The sequence below is a fragment of the Trachemys scripta genome, chromosome 8 (genome assembly GCF_013100865.1).
Source record: "Trachemys scripta elegans isolate TJP31775 chromosome 8, CAS_Tse_1.0, whole genome shotgun sequence".
Lineage (NCBI taxonomy): Eukaryota > Metazoa > Chordata > Testudines > Emydidae > Trachemys > Trachemys scripta.
In genome coordinates, this window is record NC_048305.1 from 11,914,349 (window position 1) to 11,936,362 (window position 22,014).

The 22,014-nt window shown below is 47.4% G+C and overlaps 1 protein-coding gene across 4 annotated transcripts in view; it reads right to left on the bottom strand.

Annotated features, from left to right (window-relative positions):
* The window catches only part of JADE2 (jade family PHD finger 2), a 216,727-nt gene that overhangs the window by 35,190 nt on the left and 159,523 nt on the right, over positions 1-22,014 (bottom strand). For all 4 annotated transcript variants that reach the window (XM_034778226.1, XM_034778225.1, XM_034778224.1 and 1 more), the window contains 2 exons: positions 6,563-6,774; positions 986-1,153 (listed from right to left, as the gene is read on the bottom strand). In XM_034778226.1, coding sequence (XP_034634117.1) covers positions 986-1,153; positions 6,563-6,774 — 380 coding nt within the window. The remainder of the gene's footprint in view (positions 1-985; positions 1,154-6,562; positions 6,775-22,014) is intronic.

Genomic DNA, 22,014 nt, shown 5'->3' on the forward strand with positions numbered 1-22,014 from the left:
TGAGGTTCTTACCCACGAAAGCTTATGCTCCCAATACTTCTGTTAGTCTTAAAGGTGCCACAGGACCCTCTGTTGCTTTTTGCAGAAGAATAAGGGAGCTCTTTATGCACCCTCGTGCCCTGGACAGCCATGTAACAGGGCTTACGGTTGAGCCCAAAGCAATTTAGCCTGAATTCTTCTTTAAAGAATTCCACATACCCATTGCTGTATTGTTCTTTATGTATCCACTTACATTGTACTCTTACTCCACGTTACTCTTTATTTCTCTATTAAATGCGGATGCTGGTACATGTGTGCCTCCATGTTGTTCTATTGGCACCATGCCGAAGGACTAGGAAATACCACTAAACCATTGCTCGAAAACACATCCTCCCAACCACTTCCCTTGCAGGAACACATGTGCTGCATGCAGTCAGAGGGCAGAGTGCCATGCATGCATGCATTGTACGTGCACCTAAGTCATCTATCAGTTCACTGTAATAAAAAAAACCCTACATAGTCCTCCTGGTAAAGGATTGCTCAATAATGTGGAGAGATTAACACTGCAGATGTGATATAAACAAGAATGACATTCCCCAGGGAATACAAGCCGAAAGGGTAGGTACAGATAGCAGGATGGTAGGTACCTGCTGTTGGTTCACTCCCATGCCTTGGCATCTTGCTCTTATATCGCCCAGACTTTATGAGCACAGCTTGGAACTGCCGCACAGAACATGAGTGAAAGTTCTAAGATCAGTGCTGGAAATCACCAGGGCTCTGATTTCCAAAGGTTTATGTATAAGTAGGTTTAGGTAGTTTCAAAGGAATTTGGGTGCCTAACTCCATTGGCTCCTTTGAAAATGCCAGCCCAAGTTACCTGCCCCTTACCACTGAATATTTGAAACAAGTGATAATAGTACAGGGTTGTTGACTGTACTGGGCACGCTCAGACGAACTACAATCCACACCCACCCACATCTGGAGAACATGTTGAATAAAATCTTACTTCTGGGATCCATAAGGCACAGCTAACATGGACCCATTTTGTCCCGCTCCGGGTGGGTTTCAAAGCTCCCCCTCTCTTCGGGCAAAGTAGACACTTTGGCTGAACTCCAAGGGCACAGGTTCGACAAAGCCAGTTCCCAATGGGAACTTTTAGGATTCCATAGCAAGCCTACGCAAACACAAGAAACGTTGCATTAGCTATACCACACATTCCTCTGGAAGGGTACCCCACCAATACCCTCCTGTATTTATTCATTTACTTGCATATTTTTACATGAGTGGCTTAATGCCATGGCATCTGGATATTGTCATAACAATTAAAAGCAGACATGAATCAATGAGCAACAACTGGTTTAAATCTATCTATCGGATTTGTATTGATGCTCCGCCCCTAGAGATATGCCAGGTAGTTTAATTAAAGGCCTGAATACCCAAGGGTGTTTGCATCATGCCAGGCAGCAGGAGTGCAGGCTTCCCAGTGCTGCTCTGCTAACAGGCCTTCCACATGTTCTTGAGAGACTTGTTCTCTCACAGGCCTTGATCTCTCTGTTGAGATCATCAATGGAGGGAGCAAGTGAAGACAGCAGACTCTGAAACTGGACATCTGTCCAGCAGGCACTAGACTGAGACCATGTCACACAGGCTACTGAATAGCTACCGGAAGAGCAATAGCTTTCAGTCCTTCCAAGTCTGGGTCCTATTCAGATCAGTGACCTAGAGGTGGAAGGTGCTCTATCTCATCAGCAGTCCCCTGAATAAGACATTTTAAAGTTTAAAGGTAATATACAACCAACTATGCTAGGACTGGCAGCATTCATTTCACTGATCTCCCACATGACAGTAGGTGATGCTGTGCTAAGACAACCTGCCCCCCCTCAGATAAGCTAGAGCATGGCTTCTGCAGGTTCTCCACCGGACCCTCTGCCATTCAGTGAGTTGCATATACTTAACAGAACGATATAGCCAAGCTCTAATCCAAGCAGCATCAGAATTCACAAGGTGTCGTAGATACGGTGCTTTCCCTTCTGGTGGGTTGAGAGGTGTAGTTGGCTTGTAGGTTAGTATGTCAATCATTCCAATTACTTCAGTGCCTTTTAAGAAAATCCAGTACCCTCTTTCTATCTTCCATGCTCATTCATCCTGGAAGCACAGTGTTTGAAGAGTATGGATTTCACTGGCCAGAGGTACAGTTAGAAGAACAAACTCTTAAAGAGATGAATTCCCCACTCAACTGCCTTTAATGTTCATCTTCCTGACATTCCCGTTTCTGCAAATGGCACAGAAGCAACATCACAGCACGGTGTGTTCTTACACAGAATAGCCATTTATGAGCTGCACACCATCTCTTGCTTGGAGGTATGAAAAGAAGCTAACTGCAAAATCTTCAAATGAAAATATATTTTCCTTGCAAAGTGGACATCAGCACTTCTTCGAGATCTCCACCTGAGATCAGCCTGAGTGGGAAATGTACAAAAGCGCTCCGAGGTGCACAGACCAAGATCAGCTCATTCCATTTTCCCATCTTATCAAAGTCTCTGTCTCTCATTTTTAGAGGGTTCATAAAATCTGACGGCGCACAGAAAATGATGGTGATCCACTTTGCGGGCAGGATCAGCACTTGGTAGGTAAGATACACAGGGGCGAGACCGGCTATCGGCTCAGCCTGCCTGCCTGATGTGACGGGCCATGCAGTAGGAACCAGATGCTGCTCTTTCCAGAGGAAACACAGCCCACCCGACATGACAACTCCTTCGTTACTGGGGGGTGTAACCATGTTCTCTCGTGGGAGTAGGGAAATCATGGCCCATTAGCACTGTGTGAGAATTCAAATAGAGGTTAGAAATGTGTGATGGGGGATGCAGAGGGACAGGGGATTAGGTAAGGAATAGACTCACAGGTCCCGCTACCCTGATGTACACACTGTGTAACCTTGTTGCCTGCAGTGTGAGTCCAGGCCAGAAATTAGCTTAGAGTTAGTGTAGAAGTCTGGTAGGAGACTTAGCTGATAATTTAAGACCTGATTTAAAGGCCACTGAAGTCTATGGAAAGGCTCAACTTGTCTTCAGTGGCATGGGATCAGGCCACTAGTGTCTAATTCTGCAGCCCCTACCCGTGGAAGAAGCTCCAGCCCATGTGAGTAGACCCACTGGACCCTACAAAGCCCCTATGGCTACTTGCATGAGTAAATGCTACTTAGCTGCCACATTCTGCTTTCAGGTGGCCGTGGCACATACACTGAAGAGCAAAATCCTCCCTGATAAAAAGAAGAACAGGAGTACTTGTGGCACCTTAGAGACTAACAAATTTATTAGAGCATAAGCTTTCGTGGACTACAGCCCACTTCTTCGGAAGAAGTACTCCTGTTCTTCTTTTTGCGGATACAGACTAACACGGCTGTTACTCTGATCCTCCCTGATGTTGGTCTCCATGCCTCTGTTATATGGGGAAGGCGCACTGCCTCCAGCCTGTGTTATATGGGGAAGGCGGACTGCCTCCAGCCTGTGTTATATGGGGAAGACGTACTGCCTCCTCGCCTGTGTTGCACAGGGAAGTCGTGCTGCAGCCACGCCTGTGTTATACGGGGAAGGTGCGCTGTCTCCCTGCCTGTGTTAAACAAGGAAGGTGTGCTGTCTCCATGCCTGTGTTGCACAGGGAAGGTGTGCTGTCTCCATGCCTGGGTTGCACGGGGAAGGCGTGCTGTCTCCATGCCTGTGTTGCACAAGGAAGGCGTGCTGTCTCCATGCCTGTGTTGCACAAAGAAAGCATGCTGTCTCCATTCCTGTGTTGCATGGGAAAGGCATGCTGTTTCCATGCCTGTGTTGCACGGGGAAGGTGTGCTGTCTCCATGCCTGTGTTTCACGGGGAAGGCGTGCTGTCTCCATGCCTGTGTTGCACGGGGAAGGCGTGCTGTCTCCATGCCTTTGTTGCACAAGGAAGTCGTGCTGTCTTCATGCCTGTGTTGCACAAGGAAGTCGTGCTGTCTTCATGCCTGTGTTGCACAAGGAAGTCATGCTGTCTCTATGACTGTGTTGCACAAAGAAGGCATGCTGTTTCCATGCCTGTGTTGCACGGGAAAGGTGTGCTGTCTCCACGCCTGTGTTGTACGGGGAAGGTGCGCTATCTCCATGCCTGGATTTTCCACCATAGGTTTGTAATGAAAATTCTGAATCATCTTGATATTCTGCAGAATCTGATTCACTGATGAAAACCATCCAAAACATCCTCCTACATTGACAACAAGTATCTTGAAAGCTCCCCCACTTCCTGGAAGCTCTGATACAAATACTGCCAGTGAAGTTCAGCACCAGACCCATTTAAAGAGAAACACTTTCAAATACTATATGTAATCGAATCTAAAGAGGTATCTTTTGTTTACACCGGATGCCTCAAACTCAGCTAATCAATATCTATATCTGTTGGCTGACCTGTTCTTTTGTGACCTAACTAATTTTCTTTCCCTTGAAGTGATAGTGGGTAACATTTTCAAAAGCACCGATGTGATTTAAGAGCCTAAGTTCCATAGAAACTCAATGGCATTTAGGTGCGTCTGAAAATTTTACTCAATTTGGCTTTTTTTTTTTTAATAGGAAAACTGGCTTCTCTAGAGCATGTGAGCATACACACACCCACTCACACACACACCCTCCTGCACAAAATGGCATGCACACAGACATACAAATGAGTGCACAAGATACTATCATATTTCTTCCTTCCTTGCAGCAAGTACTTGGAGCATTAACACTCAATTCTACAAAACAAATATTCAGGCAAAAAAAAAAATCCAATCCAATCCAATCCTGCATTCCGACAACAGGCTGGGCTATAAACCCTGTCATGTGAGAGACTGTTACTGAATCTGGGTGGTTGCTTATACACACAATGCAATGCTATAAGATCAGCGCCATAGAAGAGAAATGTGAGGAGAAACCTATTGGTCCATCCTTCTGGCCAATGCAGGAGTGTTGCCTGCAATGCACAGACTAATGCTCTGTCCAGTTCTGCAATAAGCATACCTCAAGTGATGCATAAAAGAGACCCTCTGTAGCCACATCTATATTCTGGGCACTCATGGTCATTAAAGCTCCCATGGGAGCAGTTTAATGGGGAGAGAGAAAGAGAGCTGGCACATTAAATGGAAAGGGTGGGTTGAAAAAATAGCAAAGAATAGGAGGTAGCAGACAAAACAAGAAGACAAGAGACTGCAGAATAAAGTTAGGGAAAGGCACAGCCTACGATAAATAGCAATGGGTACAGACAAACACAGGGCAGGGAAAGGTAAGTAGATAGACAAATATTACATGAGCAGAGAGTCTACGAATCCCTCTTTTGCTCTCTGGATGTGCTAGGCATGGTGTCATGAGGCAAAGCGTGTCCCACTATGAACCTAGGGATGTGCACTGTGCACCATGCACTTGTGAGGTTTGCTGCATCACAACCAAATCATGACATCTTTACTCGTGTTTTCCTCCGTCTTTACTCAGACAAAGCCCTGCAGGATTCCAAGGGAGACTTACTAAGTCAAAGCTGAGAGCCAGCTGCTGTTTGGCCCATAAGCAACGTGTGGGGCAGTGGGTGCAAGGAACCTTTCCTCCTAATGCATGACCCAGGGAAGGACTAGGCAGAACTACAGTCCCTCTGATCCCTCCCTACTCTCTGGAGAAGAGCAGAGAGAGTGCCAGAGCACTTGTAAATGGGCAGGGAGGTGAGGAGGAGAATGCACAATGATCTGCCCCTTCCATAGCAGCCTGGTTTGCATTCCATAAGGCAGTGGTTCTCAGTCTCTCCAGACTACTGTACCCCTTTCAGGAGTCTGATTTCAGCCCCGGGCAGCAGGGCTTGGCCTTCAGCATGTATCTTAGCTCCGCGGGGCCCCTGCCTGCCACTCCTAATGCCAACCTGCACTTGCAACCTCCCTAAACCCATCCCGCAGCCCCCCCGGGGGTCACCACCCCCAGGTCGAGAAACTCTAATATAGTATATAGAGCAGTATAAACAAGTCACTGTCTGTGTGAAATGTTAGTTTGCACTGACTTCACTAGTGCTTTCTATGTAGCCTGTTGTAAAACTAGGCAAATATCTAGATGAGTTGACATCCTCCTGAAAGATCTCTGCGTACCCCAAGGGGTACCCGTACCCCTGCTTGAGAACCACTGACATAAGGGGAGCAATACCTGCTGGGCCCACTCCTTCGTGTTGCTTTACGCTCTGCATTCCCGTTAAGGCACAATGCCTCTCGGGTGTGTGCTCTGGGCTGCTGCAGCTCTGTTCTGCCCCGATGCAGGGCTGTACACCCTAACCCCGAGTAAGGACCAAAGAATTCCGCCCCGTGCACAATCCTTTAAGAGAACGTAGCAAATCTCCAGGGGACCCCAGAACGTTTATCTGAGGTGCAGAGGTGGGGTGAAGCACTCTGGTCACAGCAGGAATGGCAGAGGGTGCCCAAGCCAGTACCATGCTTTGCTATTTCAGACTTTCAATGTCAAGCCTGTGTTTGTTCTAGCTAATCAAAGGCCAGATACATGCATCAGGCTGAAAGGCGCTGATAGCGCCAGCCCACATACGACGAGACGTCATTCACCTGGTGCACGCAGACGTTGCACTTGTCACAGAAAACCATCTCGTTGCCATCCTCTCCCTCCGGGGACCGGCACACATCGCACACCACGTCCTCGTCGTACTCAATGCCCAGGCCTTCCTCCGTCTCAATGGCACTGTTCATGTTCTCGTAGCACATCGTCTCCAGCTCCTCCAGCACTCTCTCCAAGGTGATCTCATCCAGCGGTGGCTTTTCTGAAAGGCAAGAGGCAGAGTAATGACACGGATGCTTCACAGTTAAACCAATCTCGCTTCTTAAAAACAAAGAGCCACCAGCCCTGCTGTCCCTAGGACATTTTGCCCGCTGGGGTGAAGCAGGCAGAGCCCTCCCTTTGGAGAGTCTTTGCACAAAGCCGTATTTCACAAAGGAGACACTTTGGGCTTTAACTTAAGAGGCGAATTCATGACGATGATAAGATCTGTGATTCAGAAAACTGCTGCTTCTAACTGTGGATACAGTTTATGTTTCAAAATATTGCTGCTGGCAGAGGGGAAAAAACTCCATTCAGCTGAACCAAGGCGGATAATTGGGTCTGACAGTTTAAATGTTCAAGGAGACAAGTCTTGCAAAGATGCTTGCTGCAGGAAGGGCTCAGACAAGCGTTGGCATTGCAAAGTCAAAGCTTTATTTGTTAAGACTGTGCAAACTACGGCCCGCGGGCCACATCCGGCCCACGGGACCGTCCTGCCCGGCCCCTGAGCTTCTGGCCGGGGAGCCTAGTCCCTGGCCCCTCCCCCGGTGTCCCCCCTTCCCCGCAGCCACGCTGTCGCACGGGCCACGCTCAGGGCAGTGTGGGGAGCGCAGCTGGCTCTGGCCGGGTATCGCGGCTGTGAGCTCCTGCTGCTGGTAAGGGGGCGGGGAGCGGGGGGAGGGAGGGTTGGGTAAGGGAGCGGGGATCCTGGGGGGCAGCAGTCAGGGAGGAGCGAGTGGTTGGATGGGGCAGAGGTTCTGGGGGGATGGTCAGGGGATGGGGAACAGGGAGGGTTGGGTGTGGGAGTCCTGGGGGGCCTGTCAGGGGATGGGGATGTGGATAGGGGTCGGGAGAGCAGTCAGGGGATAGGGAGCAGGGGGGGTTGGATAAGGGGGTGGGATCCTGGGGGGCAGTTAGGGGCAGGGGGTCCCGGGAGGGGGTGGTCAGGGGATGAGGAGCAGAGCGTGGTTGGATAGGGAGTGGGAGTCCCGGGGGGGCTGTTAGGGTGTGGATAGGGGTTGGGGCAGTCAGGGGACAGGGAGCAGGGGGGTTTGATAGGGGGCGGGGGTCCCGGGAGGGGGTGGTCAGGGGACAAGGAGCATGGGGGGGTTGGATGGGTTGGGAGTTCTGAGTGGGGCAGTCAGGGAGCGGGAAGTGGGAGGGGGCCGATAGGGGGCGGGGGCCAAGCTGTTTGGGGAGGCACAGCCTTCCCTACCCAGCCCTCCATACAATTGCACAACCCCCATGTGGCCCTCGGGCCAAAAAGTTTGCCCACCCCTGCTTTAGAGGATAGTTAAATAGAACTGTAAATTTGGAGACAAAGGCTGAAATTGAGGGTAACATCATTCTTTGTTTCTGGTCAGTACAAATACAGTCACAAGGTTAGTTACAGGGGGAGGTTTGGGCTTGTATTTGTTGTTTCACTTTTTATTCTCATTGTACTAGCACCTCTAGTGACAACTAGTGGAGAGGATGCTTCCACCAGAGGCTTATCCTCAGTGACAACCCCTAGTACGGGGATGATACCACTTTTCCATAGTGGCCGTGACATATCCATAATCACTGCTACCATGGGGTAGCTACCAACAAGTACCCCAGTAGCTTGTTGACAGTGAAATGTTGCCATTGCTTAACAGCGTTCCAATGAATTCAGTCTCTCACCATCTTCTACTTCAGGTGCTTCTTTCTAAGCCAGTTCCTGCCATTGCACGGAAGTCAATAAGAGTTCAGCTCACTGATCAATGGCAGGACACAGTCCTTGATCTTCATGGAAAGTCTAACTACACAGTAACTGTGGTTCACCTTCCCCTATTTGCAAACAATCCTGCTGCTCCCCCATAGAACGCTAAGGATATTTCCATGAAATGCAAATCTTTTTTTGCTTAGGAATTCATCTTCTCCTGTTGTTTCTCCGCTCACCTGTTTGTAAGATTATAGCTGTCTGCACAACAACTAGGATGTTACAAACAGCATTTGGTCACTGCAGGTAATGAAAGAAAGAAGAAAAAGCAAAATTAAAAAAAAACATCCACAGAGTCTATGTGATGTTTTCCATGAGGCGCGAGAACGCAGAATTTTAACAAAACCAACACACACAGGTCAGGAATATTTGTTCGTGATAGGGAGAAGGTGATTTCCAACTAAACATTGAAGGTCTACAGTAGCAATTTAAGCTTTGAACTTTAGTGGGCTAGATTATTTAATATATAATAATAATCAGATGGGGGGACGTGTCATATGTACAAAGGCAACAGAGGAACTTGACTTGTGATGCTTCAGTATACCAGGATTCCTTTATTTAAAAACACAAAGCAAAACACTGCAATTTTCAACAATTATAATAATGAGCCACTTCAGTTTACAACAGAGTAGCTACAGTGGTTGGGACCATTACTGTAGATTACTGCAGAGTACTCGTTATAGAGGTTTTCTACCTTCCCTGCTGCTGGGCAGCAGGGGAACAATTCTTGATTTTTAAACAGTGAAGGGAAAAAGATGAAGATAAATTCATGTTAAAAAGTTAAGTGCCTATATGGTGCACAGTTTTTGTATGCTGAACTAACACGGAGCCAAATCGTGAAGTTCTCACCTAGGGCTAAATTTTGAGCACACTGAAGCCAGTGGCAAAGCTTCCAGGAATATCAACAGGACCAGGATTCAGTCCCATGTCTTCAGGCAAAACTCCCAATGGCTTCCAGGGGAGTTTTGCTGATAAGGCCTGCAGGATGTGTTCCTTTTGCACCAACTCCTAATGACCCAATAACATGCTGGGAAAAAAAAACCCTCAGGTATGGAGGGCACATGTAGGGAGAAGTGGGCAAACAAACAGGCCGTTGTCTGGCTTTTTAAGTTCTTCTCCCACGCTCTTCCATTGGAACGGTTTACTTTGGCTTGACAAGTCTATGCAAACTTCTGGATTGGCATTTTACACGTCTCTGTCAATCTGAGCTACAATCTAAGCCAGTCAACCCCATTCCCTATCAGGGCCCTTTCAAGCACTTGAGTTGTTATGCCACAACATGCAAAGAAGCCTGACGTTACCTGTTTTATTGCGAGCAAGCCCATTGGATGGATGCGTGATCCTTTCAGAGCCCAAATCTGGCACATGGTGCCTCATAGGCATTTGGAGAGCTGCAATCATGCAACCATTTCAAGCACCCTTCATTGGCAATCAGGTTCAAGATGCCTCATGCTTCAGAGCTTAGAGGTAGCCAATGCCTTGGGTTGGGAGTTGCACCACCACCGGGGATCGCCAAAAGGGAATTGCCATCCTTAGGGATGGTGCAGCCTACTCCTCCAGTGCAGGGAGAGTGGGTTGTGTGAAAACCTGGCCCATTAATTTTACTTTGGCAGGATCCCTTTAGGAACAGACCATTTCAACAACTTTGTTATTGGAGCAAATATTTCAGCCTCTGTTTTTCACTCTTTTGGAAATAAAAGTCACTGTTAAAATCCCTTGGGGACAGACGCAGAAGAGTTTTCTGCATATCACACCTGACAGAGCCGGCTTGCTGCAGCGTCTACAGTAGCCTCTGAGCAGCTAAGAAATGACTATCAAGGGTGTGGTTAAGTGTTTGCTATTCATGAAGTAGGAGAAGGAGGGAAGGTGGTTTCCATAGGAAACCTAAAACTGACCCAAACTCCGGAGTCAGGATCACATTGGCACCTGGAGAGTACCCATTACACTCCAAGTGGAAACAAACTTCTCATAACTGCAACTCTATATTCCTCCCCCATCTGTGACAGCCCATTTTCCTATGCAAGGTTGTACATTTTTAATTGACAGTGATACCTTGTCACTGCCTGCCTAACCCACAGGAAAGGTCGTGTCGATGTCAAACCTCTCTCACCTCACTGCTTAAAAACCAAATGTCCTACTTAGCTTTGAAAGCGAGTCTGACTTCAGTGGAGCTTTGGACATGCACTCAGGAGCAGAATTCAGCCTTTGAACGGCACGTGGCATTTACAAGCAACACCTGTAATGAATCAGCACTCGCTCATCACCTTTTAAAATGTTTCATTTTTAGATGGCATATCTATGAATCATGCATAAACAAACATACATTTTGGTACTCCTGAGAGCATTCTGTGCCAAAAAATTCTGTACACAATATTTTAAAATTCTGCAAGTTTTATTTGTCAATAAATAAATGCAGAGACTCCAGCATGGCAGTGGGGAGCACTGGCCACTGGCAGCATGAAGGTGGGAGATCACCCTGCAGCTCCCCCACCTCCCACCCCTGGGACACGGACTCAGCGGTGAGGCTGCACCTGACCCTGACACAACACAAGGCCTGGACCTGCCCCAGAAACACCCTGGGGCCCTGCCCCTCTGCGCCAGGTGCACCAGGTGTGGGGCAGGCAGGCTCAATCAGGCAGGATCCAAATATGAAGGGGCTCAGTGTGGGGGAATCCTGGTGTGGGGTGAGAGGGCTCTGTGTGGGACAATCTGGGTGCAGGCAGCTCAGTGGGGGGGGTCTAGGTGTGGGGGGATCTGGATGCACAGAGGTTTGTTGGAAGGGGGGCGTTCCAGGTGCAGATGCAATGGGACTCTACAGGGGCTTCCAGGTGAAAATTGTTGGGGCTAACTGGAGGGGTCTGTGTGTGGGGGTCTCAGCGGGGGACTCTGGGTGCTGGGGGAGTGGGGCTTGGTGGGGTGGGAGTCTGGGTGCAGCCAGCTGGGGGTCAGTGGCATGGGGTCTGGATGTGGGGGCTCAGGGCGGGCTCATTAGTGTGGGGGTTTGAGTGCAGGGAGCTCAGTGGGGGGTGGTCTGGGTGCAGGGGTGGGGGCCTGGAGGCAGGGAGTCTGGGTGCAGGAGGGCTCCAGATGCAGGGATTGAGGTTCAATGGGGTGGGGTTTGGGTATGGAGGGTTAGGGGGGTTCTGGATGTACGGGGTGAGGCTTGGCAGGGGTGTCTGGGTATGGGAGGTCCAGATGCACGGAGGTTGGGTGAATGGAGGAGCAGCTCCCCATACAGTGACCCCTCCCCCTGCAGCTGAGGAGCGATGCGGGGGGAGGAAGCAGGGGAGGCTGATGACCTTCCTGCAGCTAGGGGAGGTTTTTGGGGATGGGTCTGATACAGCCCCAGCCATTCCTTGCAGGGGAAGAGGAAGTCCCATCCTCTCCTGCCTCCAGCCCAACTGGGACTAGCAGCTGATCCTGGCTCAGGGTAGGAGCCATTGGCTGGGATGTCCCCAGCCCCATGGTGATTTACCTCTCCTCTGGCTGTTCTGGGTGCCTGAAACGATGTACCTGCGCTGCTAGGGAGTGGTGTGTGACTGCTCTTGCAGCTTCCCTTTGCTTCCCTGTCAGAAAGTCATTTTTCTGCGGGGAAGGAAAGAAATCTGCAGGGGACATGAATTCTGCGCACATGCAGTGGCGCAGAATTCCCCCAAGAGTAATTCAATATAGATGTAATTATATGTGGAATTAGTTTGCCAAGCTCTATTCAGAATACCATGGAGTCTACTGAAGTGACAATTGTACTTGATGGGTACAAAGCAATTAATGGCTTATGAATCACTAAACAATGGGGCTTGAGGGTGAAGTTCTTTTTCATTTATACCCTGTTTATCTTCTTCTGCATCATATAAAGTTGTCACTATTAAGCTCCATTCATAAAATTGTCTTTTTGGCAGAGAAAGTTGCTATCTGTATTGAGTGTCCAGCAAAATACAAAAAATACGCAACCAAAATATCCCATGCTGTATACAATACCGATACTGTTATTTTCAACATGGCATGATGAAAAAGGAAAAAGTTTCTGATCTTGGTGACACTAAATAAGTCCAATGAAGTCCATGGAGTTATTCCATATGTACGCACATAATTACTGAGATCAGAATCGGGTTTGTGGATTCCAAACGTAGCTCAAGAGAAATAGGTTTTTATTCAGTTAAGACCTAATGGCAGAACCTACACTGTTCTGACAGTTCTGACCTAGAGGGACCATGTCTGGAAGTGAGAGTTTAATATTCATGCCCCTCTAAACACTGCCAGACTGGGGCCCTATTCAAAACACTAGCGAGGAAGTAAAAGGCTCCATGTCTATTACCCTTTCTGTGAGGCCATCCAGATTTTAACGCTGGGTATGCTGGGGATGGCCATTTCTGACAAGTGTCCTCATGGAATTTCTAACTAGGCCCATTTATACACCAAGTAAGTTCAGCACTTTTCATATGAGCAAACTAGAACTTCTGGGTATTGATATGAACTGAAATGAACCTGCAAAGCTTGTCAGAGTCACCCATTCCTAGTCATTAGCTGACTGTCTGAGTGTAAAAGATACAGGGACAAGTCATCCTATTAAAATACACCTATGGACGGGAGGGAGCCTGCATAAATGGCCAGAATTCACTGCATGTGTGGAAGTGACAGGAGATGAGGGTAAGCACCACCTTTCCCTTTACTGGAACTTCCTGGATTTGGGGCTCTGCGGCTTCAGTGAGGGACAGTGAGGCACCATCTTCCCCCTCCCAATCCGCAGGAATGGCCCCATCAGCATTATCTTACATGAGGCCTCCAGTGCGGCCCTAATCTCATGCTCCCAGCAAATACAGGCCCTTACCATGCTTACACGGTCCCATCGCCAGCAGGACATTTCAACTGCCAGCTTACTGTAGGAACTGGCAAGACATTCTGCCCTCCCCTCCTCTGGTATATGTATGGATTAACTTGTGGAAAGATCCCCAGAATCTTGGGGAGTGTTCGGTGCTTCTATTAGATAGAGAACGTCCCTAGAGGCCATACTCCTTCCCTCTCTGTGGTGACAGGAACCTCATCCTCCTGATGGGATGATTCTGTAGAACCTATGCAAGTTGAAAAGTACAGTGTCCATGTCCTCCTCTGGCAGTCACACAATCAAAGGTAAAGCTGATAGTCTCTTCCTTCCCAGATTGGCATAGGCCAGGAGGAGAAAGTGGGCATCATGTATCCTACCAAACTAAGCATCCCATAGAGGGGAAGGAAGGAAGCGGAAGAGGTGGAGGAGTTGTCAGACTATAACTCACTCCAGGAGGTCTCCAGATATGACTTAGGAAAGGACAACACATACCTGTTATTTGGACCTGGCTTGTATATGTGCTTTCTGGGTGTGTGACAGGGAACTATTCTACAAAGACTAATTTTCTCCCTACCCACATAACTGTGGGGTCATCTACACAACTGACAGATTCCTAAGAATCCCATCATGTTCCTCTACTAGAATTAACCTTTTGCCTCATCCCCGTCAAATCCTGGAGGCCTCAACGCTGTGGGTTACCACACTTCTGACTCAGATGACACAGCCCATTTCTGTGGAGAGACTAGAGGCCCAGTTCTCATACAAATCCCTACAGGCCAACCACAAGCAGCACTGACTCTACCTCTTCACTGTGAGGTCAGCCATAGGCCTGATCTACATTATGAGTTTAATTCGAATTTAGCAGCATTAAATTGAATTAACCCTGCACCCGTCCACACAACGAAGCCATTTATTTCGAAATAAAGGGCTCTTAAAATCGATTTCTGTACTCCTCCCCGACGAGCGGAGTAGCGCCAAAATCGATATTGTCATTTCGAATTAGGGTTAGTGTGGCCGCAATTCGATGGTATTGGCCTCCGGGAGCTATCCCACAGTGCACCATTGTGACCGCTCTGGATAGCAATCTGAACTCGGATGCACTGGCCAGGCAGACAGGAAAAGCCCCGCGAACATTTGAATTTCATTTCCTGTTTGCCCAGCACAGGAGACCATAGGTGACCACAGAGAGCTCATCAGCACAGATAACCACGCAGGCCGATAATCGAAAAAGAGCACCAGCATGGACCGTACGGGAGGTACCGGATCTGATCGCTATATGGGGAGAGGATTCAGTGCTAGCAGAACTTTGTTCGAAAAGATGAAATGCCAAAACTTTTGAAAACATCTCCAAGGGCATGATGGAGAGAGGCCACAATAGGGACTCAGAGCAGTGCCGCGTGAAAGTCAAGGAGCTCAGACAAGCCAATCAGAAAACAAAGGAGGCGAACGGTCGCTCCGGGTCAGAGCCGCAGACATGCCGCTTCTATGCCGAGCTGCATGCAATTCTAGGGGGGGGCCACCACCACTACCCCACCTTTGACCGTGGATTCCGAGGTGGGGTAATCTCATCAGCCACACTTGAGGATTCTGCGGACGGGGAAGAGGAGGCGGACGAGGAGGAGGAGGACGAGCTTGCGGAGAGCACACAGCACTCCGTTCTCCCCAACAGCCAGGATCTTTTTCTCAGCCTGACAGAAGTACCCTCCTAAGCCTCCCAAGCCAGTACCCAAGACCATGACCCCATGGAAGGGACCTCAGGTGAGTTTACCTTTTAAAATATAAAACATGGTTTAAAAGCAAGCGTTTTTTAATGATTAATTTGCCCTGAGGACTTGGGATGCATTCGCAGCCAGTACAGCTACTGGAAAAGTCTGTTAACGTGTCTGGGGATGGAGCGGAAATCCTCCAGGGACATCTCCATGAAGCTCTCCTGGAGGTACTCCAAAAGCCTTTGCAGAAGGTTTCTGGGCAGTGCAGCCTTATTCCGTCCTCCATGGTAGGACACTTGACCATGCCATGCTAGTAACAAGTAATCTGGTATCATTACATGACAAAGCCTGGTAGCGTATGGTCCCGGTGTTTGCTGGCATTCAAGCAACATCCGTTCTTTATCTCGCTGTGTAATCCTCAGGAGAGTGATATCGCTCATGGTAACCTGGTTGAAATACGGGAATTTAATTAAGGGGACAGAGGTGGTCGTTCCTACCGGGCTGTTTGCCTGTGGCTGAAAAGAAATCCTTCCCTGCAGTTAGCCAAGCGCGGCGGGGTGGGGAGATTGGCGCTGAGCTTTTCGCCTTTGGCTAGCAGGGATCTTCCCTGATACCAGCCACATGGTGGGGGGAGGGATAAAGCGATCATCCCAGAGAATTGGATGGGGTGGGGGGCGGGTTAGTTTGTTTTCTGCTGCTGAAGGTTAACAGGAAAACCGCAGCAGTCAACAGGCTTTGCTTGGTATGTGGGAAAGGAGGGCGCAGAAGCCGAAAGACAATGGCTTACCATGGCCGCATGCAAGCCGAATTCTGTTGCCCGGACCTGCGTCTGTGATCTCTAACACCAAAGCCACAGGCACTCAATATTAAGATGGAAAATGCGACCTTGTACTGAAATCACATGTGCTATGTAATGCGAATAGTGTTTTTCACCATGAAAGATTATAAGCATTGTTCTGTAAAATGTATCTTTTTAAAAACTTCTCTCCTTTTTTCCATCCCTCCAGCAGCTGCAAATTTTTCAAGCCTCCCTCCTCCGTCCTGAAGGCTATCTCAGATAAGGCGGCAGAGAAAGAGGACGGGAGACAAGATGTTCTTGAAAATAATGGAATGCACCCGCAATGAAAGAGCTCATTTGAATGAGTGGAAGGACACAGTATCTAAGTACAGGAAAGATGTCAGTGAACGTGAGGTCATGAGGGACGCTCGAGATGAGAGGTGGCAGGCTGCAACGCTGGGGCTGCTGCGTGATCAAACAGACATGCTTCGGCATCTGGTGGAGCTTCAGGAATGGCAGCAGAATAACAGAGTGCCGCTGCAGCCGCTGTATAACCTCCCTCCCCCCTCACCATGTTCCACAGCCTCCTCACCCAGATGTGTAAGAACGTGGGGGCAGGAGTGCACCCTCCCACTCCACCCCAGTGGACAGCCCAACCAAAAGGCTGTCATTATATTGAATTTTTTCAGTGGCCTTTTACTTCCCTCCTATCCTCCTCCCAAACCTCATCCGGGTTACCTTGTCAGTGCTCTCCCTATGTTTATAATCAATTAATAAAGAATACATGATTTTTAAACGATAGTGACTTTATTTCGTTTAAAAGCAAGCTGTGATTTAAGGGGGGAGGGTGGTTTGTTTACAGGGAATGAGTCAATCAAGGGGGCGGGTTTTCAACAAACAGAACTTTCACACCATAGCCTGGCCAGTCATGAAACTGGTTTTCAAAGCTTCTCTGATGCGCAGCGCTTCCTGGTGTGATCTTCTAATCACCCTGGTGTCTGGCTGCGCATAATCAGCAGCCAGGCAATTTGCCTCAGCCTCCCACCCCGCCATAAAGGTCTCCCCCTTACTCTCACAGAGATTGTGGAGCACACAGCAAGCAGCAATAACAATGGGGATATTGGTTTGGCTGAAGTCTGACCGAGTCAGTAACGAGCACCAGCGACCTTTTAAACGGCCAAATGCATATTCTACCACCATTCTGCACTTGCTCAGCCTGTAGTTGAACAGGTCCTGACTACTGTCCAGGCTGCCTGTGTATGGCTTCATGAGCCATGGCATTAAGGGGTAGGCTGGGTCCCCAAGGATAACTATAGGCATTTCAACATCCCCAACGGTTATTTTCTGGTCCGGGAAGTAAGTCCCTTGCTGCAGCCGTTTAAACAGAGTAGTGTTCCTGAAGACGCGAGCGTCATGAACCCTTCCCGGCCAGCCCACGTTGATGTTGGTGAAACGTCCCTTGTGATCCACAAGTGCTTGCAGCACCACTGAAAAGTGCCCCTTGAGGTTTATGTACTGGGTACCCTGATGCTCTGGTGCCAACATAGGGATATGGGTTCCATCTATTGCCCCACCACAGTTAGGGAATCCCATTGCAGCAAAGCCATCCACTATGACCTGCACATTTCCCAGAGTCACTACCTTTCGTAGCAGCAGCTCAGTGATTGCTTTGGCTACTTGCATCACAGCAGCCCCCACAGTAGATTTGCCCACTCCAAATTGATTCCCGACTGACCGGTAGCTGTCTGGCATTGCAAGCTTCCACAGGGCTATCGCCACTCGCTTCTCAACTGTGAGGGCTGCTCTCATCGTGGTATTCTGGCGCTTCAGGGCAGGGGAAAGCAAGTCACAAAGTTCCATGAAAGTGTCCTTACGCATGCGAAAGTTTTGCAGCCACTGGGAATCGTCCCACACCTGCAACACTATGCGGTCCCACCAGTCTGTGCTTGTTTCCCGGGCCCAGAATTGGCGTTCCACAGCTATAACCTGCCCCATTAACAGCATGATCTCCAAAGCACCAGGGCCTGCAGTTTGACAGAATTCCATGTCCATGTCCTCATCACTCTCGTCGCCGCGCTGCCATAGCCTACTTCTCGCCGCCTGGTTTTGCAGGTTCTGGTTCAGCATAAACTGCACGATAACGTGCCAGGTGTTTACAATGTTCACGACTGCTGTCTTGAGCTGAGCAGGCTCCATGCTTGCCGTGGTATGGCGTCTGCACTGTTCACCCAGGAAAAAGGCGCGAAACAGTTGTCTGCCGTTGCTTCCCTGGAGAGGGGGGAGGATGTACCCAGAACCACCCGCGACAATGTTTTTGGCCCCATCAGGCATTGGGATCTCAAACCAGAATTCCAATGGGCGGCGGAGACTGCGGGAACTATGGGATAGCTACCCACAGTGCAACTTTCTGGAAATCGACGCTAGCCCCGGTACATGGACGCACACCGCCGAATTAATGTGCTTAGTGTGGCCGCATACATTCGACTTTATACAATCTGTTTCCAAAATTCGAATTATATACATTCGGATTAATCCCGTAGTGTAGACATACCCATAGACTCCTTGTCAGATTCTGAAGGAAGTGAGAGAAAGGTACTAATGGCTCATGGCTAATGGGATGAGAGCCCCTTGAAGTGATGATTAACAACAGCCACCGCAAACCCTGGAATAACTATACTTTGCACTTACAGGGATGTAGCACCTTTCAGCTGAAGTTCTCAAAGTGTTTTACACACACAAATTAAGGGTATGTAAATAGGGTAGGTAAATATTATTTGCTCAGTTATACAGGTAGGGGAACTGAGTCTAAGAGGTAAAGTAACTTGTCCAAGTCACACAGAAAGTCAGTAGCACAGGCTGGACTAATACTCAGAACTTCAGGCTTCCCAGACACCGATGTTCTACTACTAGACGCATTCCCTTATACACTCCATGTGAAACAGTGACATTCTTTTGCTAAAATACATTCTCTACCTTTCTATATTCTGGTTTGAATTTACTTGGTATGCTGGGGCAAAAATATTTAGGAGGAGCCACCTTTTGCAAAACTGAGACTTATTTCCAACAAAACTGCACTCTACTAAAATCAATTTACTGAAACAATAAATCCTTTTACCCTATGGAGTATATCTGGAGATAAAACAGCTATGAACAAACAAGCAGTCAAAAAGCTAACAGAATGTTAGGAACTATTAGGAAAGGGATAGATAGTAAGACAGAAAATATCATAATGTCACTATATAAATCCACGGTACATCCACACCTTGAATACTGCGTGCAGGTCTGGTCATCCCATCTCAGAAAAGATATATTAGAATTTGAAAAAGTACAGAGAAGGGCATCAAAAATTATTAGGGATATGGAACAGCTATTAAGCTTCCATATGAGGAGAGACTGAAAAGACTTGGACTGTTCAGTTTTCAAAAGAGACAATTAAGGGGGGATATAATAAGAGGTCTATAAAATCGTGAATGGTGTGGAGAAAGTGAATAAGGAAGGGTTATTTATTCCTTCACATAACACATGAATCAGGGATCACCAAATGAAATTAATAGGGAGCACATTTAAAACCAACATAAGGAAGCACTTCTTTATGCAATGCACAACCTGTGGAACTTGTTGCCAAGGGATGCTGTAAAGGCCAAAACTATAACTGGGTTCAAAAAAGCATTAGATAAGTTCATAGAAGACAGGCCCATGAATGACTATTAGCCAAGAGGTCAGCGACACAACACCATACTCTGGGTGTCCCTAAACCTCTAACTGCCAGAAGCTGGGACTGGACAACAGGGAATGGATCACTCGATAAATTGCTCTGTTCTGTTCACTCGTTCTGAAGCATCTGACACTGGCCACTGTTGGAAGACAGGATTCTAGGCTAGATGGACCATTGGTCTGACCCAGTATGGCCATTTTTATGTTCTTAATCTTCAAGACAACAGGCTGTGCCATTAGTTGATTCACAAACAATAAACCTTAGCCTCTCTCTCTCTCTCTGTATATATATATATATAAACAGATCACTGTCCCACCCCAGTTTTTCTTCAAACGTGTTTTGCGAAACAGTCTAAAGTTGATCGTTGCTCCTGGGTCTATTATAATCTTTGACAAATTAGAAATGGAAGAGCATAGACTCCTTTACGAGCCAGCAAGGGGAGTGTTCACGCACAGGACTGGAAGCCAGGGATTCATGAGATCAAATCCCAGTTTTAACACTGTTTCCTTCTATAGCCTTGGGCAGGTCACTCAGAAAACTGTCTGCTTTGGTGTGTCCATTTGTAAAGCTGGGATAATGATCCTTAGTTACCCCACAGCGATGTTCTGAGAATTAAAGCAATCTGAAGATGAAAAGTGCTGTCTAAGTGCTATGTATTCATAGGGTTATTTTCTTATCAAAATACATTTCTGTAGATGTTCGGTGAAGAGAATTCTAGTTACTAAGTGATCCGACTGCACAATGGTGATGATGTAGATTGAGATTTTCGAAGCACTTGAGGGGATTTAGATACATAGCTCCTATTAATTACAATGGGAGCTGTGTATCTAAATCCCCCAGGCAGCTTTGAAAACTCAGCCCAGTGTCCATGTGCTCGACACTCATTGGCGTGGGTTCTGTTCCTGGCTCTGCCACAAAATTAACATGTGACTGTAGGAAGGTTACATAAGCTCTATGTGCCTCAGCTCCCTGTTTGTAAAAAGGGGAGTAACAATACTTCCTTCCCTCCCAGGGATGCTCAGATACTGCTGTGATGCATGGCACAGACACATTAACAAATGAAGTGCTCACATTTTATATTAAGGTATCATTTTATAAAGGGTTAACTATTAATAAATGTTTTAATAACTGATTAATCAATTGTTACAGACTATTATAGACTCCACCAGGTGAACAGATTGCTTATAACTATGGCTTGCAATAGTCAATAAGATCTTCTACTTACATGTTTATAACTATCTACAACCCAAACTACCCGTGTTCTACAACATGCTTATGATATCTCATAATCATATATTAACCATTTATAAACGGAACTTTAATATACAATGTGACCAATAAAATAAATAATAAGCATACAATCTGCATATGAGCTAAACACGTGCAGCAAAACTTCTAGGTATTTTGTTATAATCATATCCTGCTAATGCACTTAAAAGATTTACAGGAACCAATTATCACCCTTTATGCCACCCACTGACATCAATTATTGCTCAAATTTCAGATGATGACAAAGTGTTTTAGAAGCCACTTAATAATCTGCTGTCTTTCTGTAAGAATGCTTTTCACTCGCAGAGCTGTCCTGGGGCACTTCTGATTAAAGCTACTTCATCCCTTCCACCAGCAAGACTCTGAATATTGTTTGAAACTGATGCAATTATTTTAAAGAGTTTAAACAACTACACAGAAAACCTGATTGTGCTGAAAACGAATAAAATCAAGAGAGCTACAACCTACATTTCCACTGTTGACCACAGATCCCACTAACCTACTTGTAAGGCAACAGTAGAGGGGTGCTCCTGCAATCTCTGTCTCCGTAAGGAGTTAAATCATCTAATGCTTTCATTTTCAAGGGTTCACTATGTTTCACCTCTGCAAATGGTTATGGAACAGCTACCTGTGAATACTTCTAGATTCCCCAGCAGGCTTTGGCGATATAAGCTTAAAGGCCAAGTCTATTTTCACACAAAATTAATTTGGATTATCATTTTAAGTATCTTTCTTTTCTTTTTTTTCCCCTTCTTCCTTTGAGACACACTGCCTAACTTGTGCCATTTCTGGGACAGATTCTGATACCCTCACTCACATGCAATTGTACATTACTCCCTGAGTAATCTGGCTGTAGCTAATGAGACTACTCATGGAGTCAAATGCTCCTGAACTGGAATAAGAGTATCGGAATCTGACTCTCTGATTCCTCCTTCTAACTTTTTTCATGGGCAGCCTGGAAATAAAACAATCAGTCCAATAAAGGTCTATGGGCCCATTTCTGCTCTCAGATAAGCTCACTGATTGATCTGGGAGGAACGGTGTAAGTGGATATTGTATTGCCTAGTGGATAGGGCACTGGAGTGAGGCCACCTGGACTCTAATCCTGGTTCTGCCATTCTCCAGCAAGTCATTTATTTACCACACCTCTCCGTGTGTTTGTTTCCCCTTCCACATTTTGCCTGCCTTCTTTATTTAGGCTGCAAGCTCT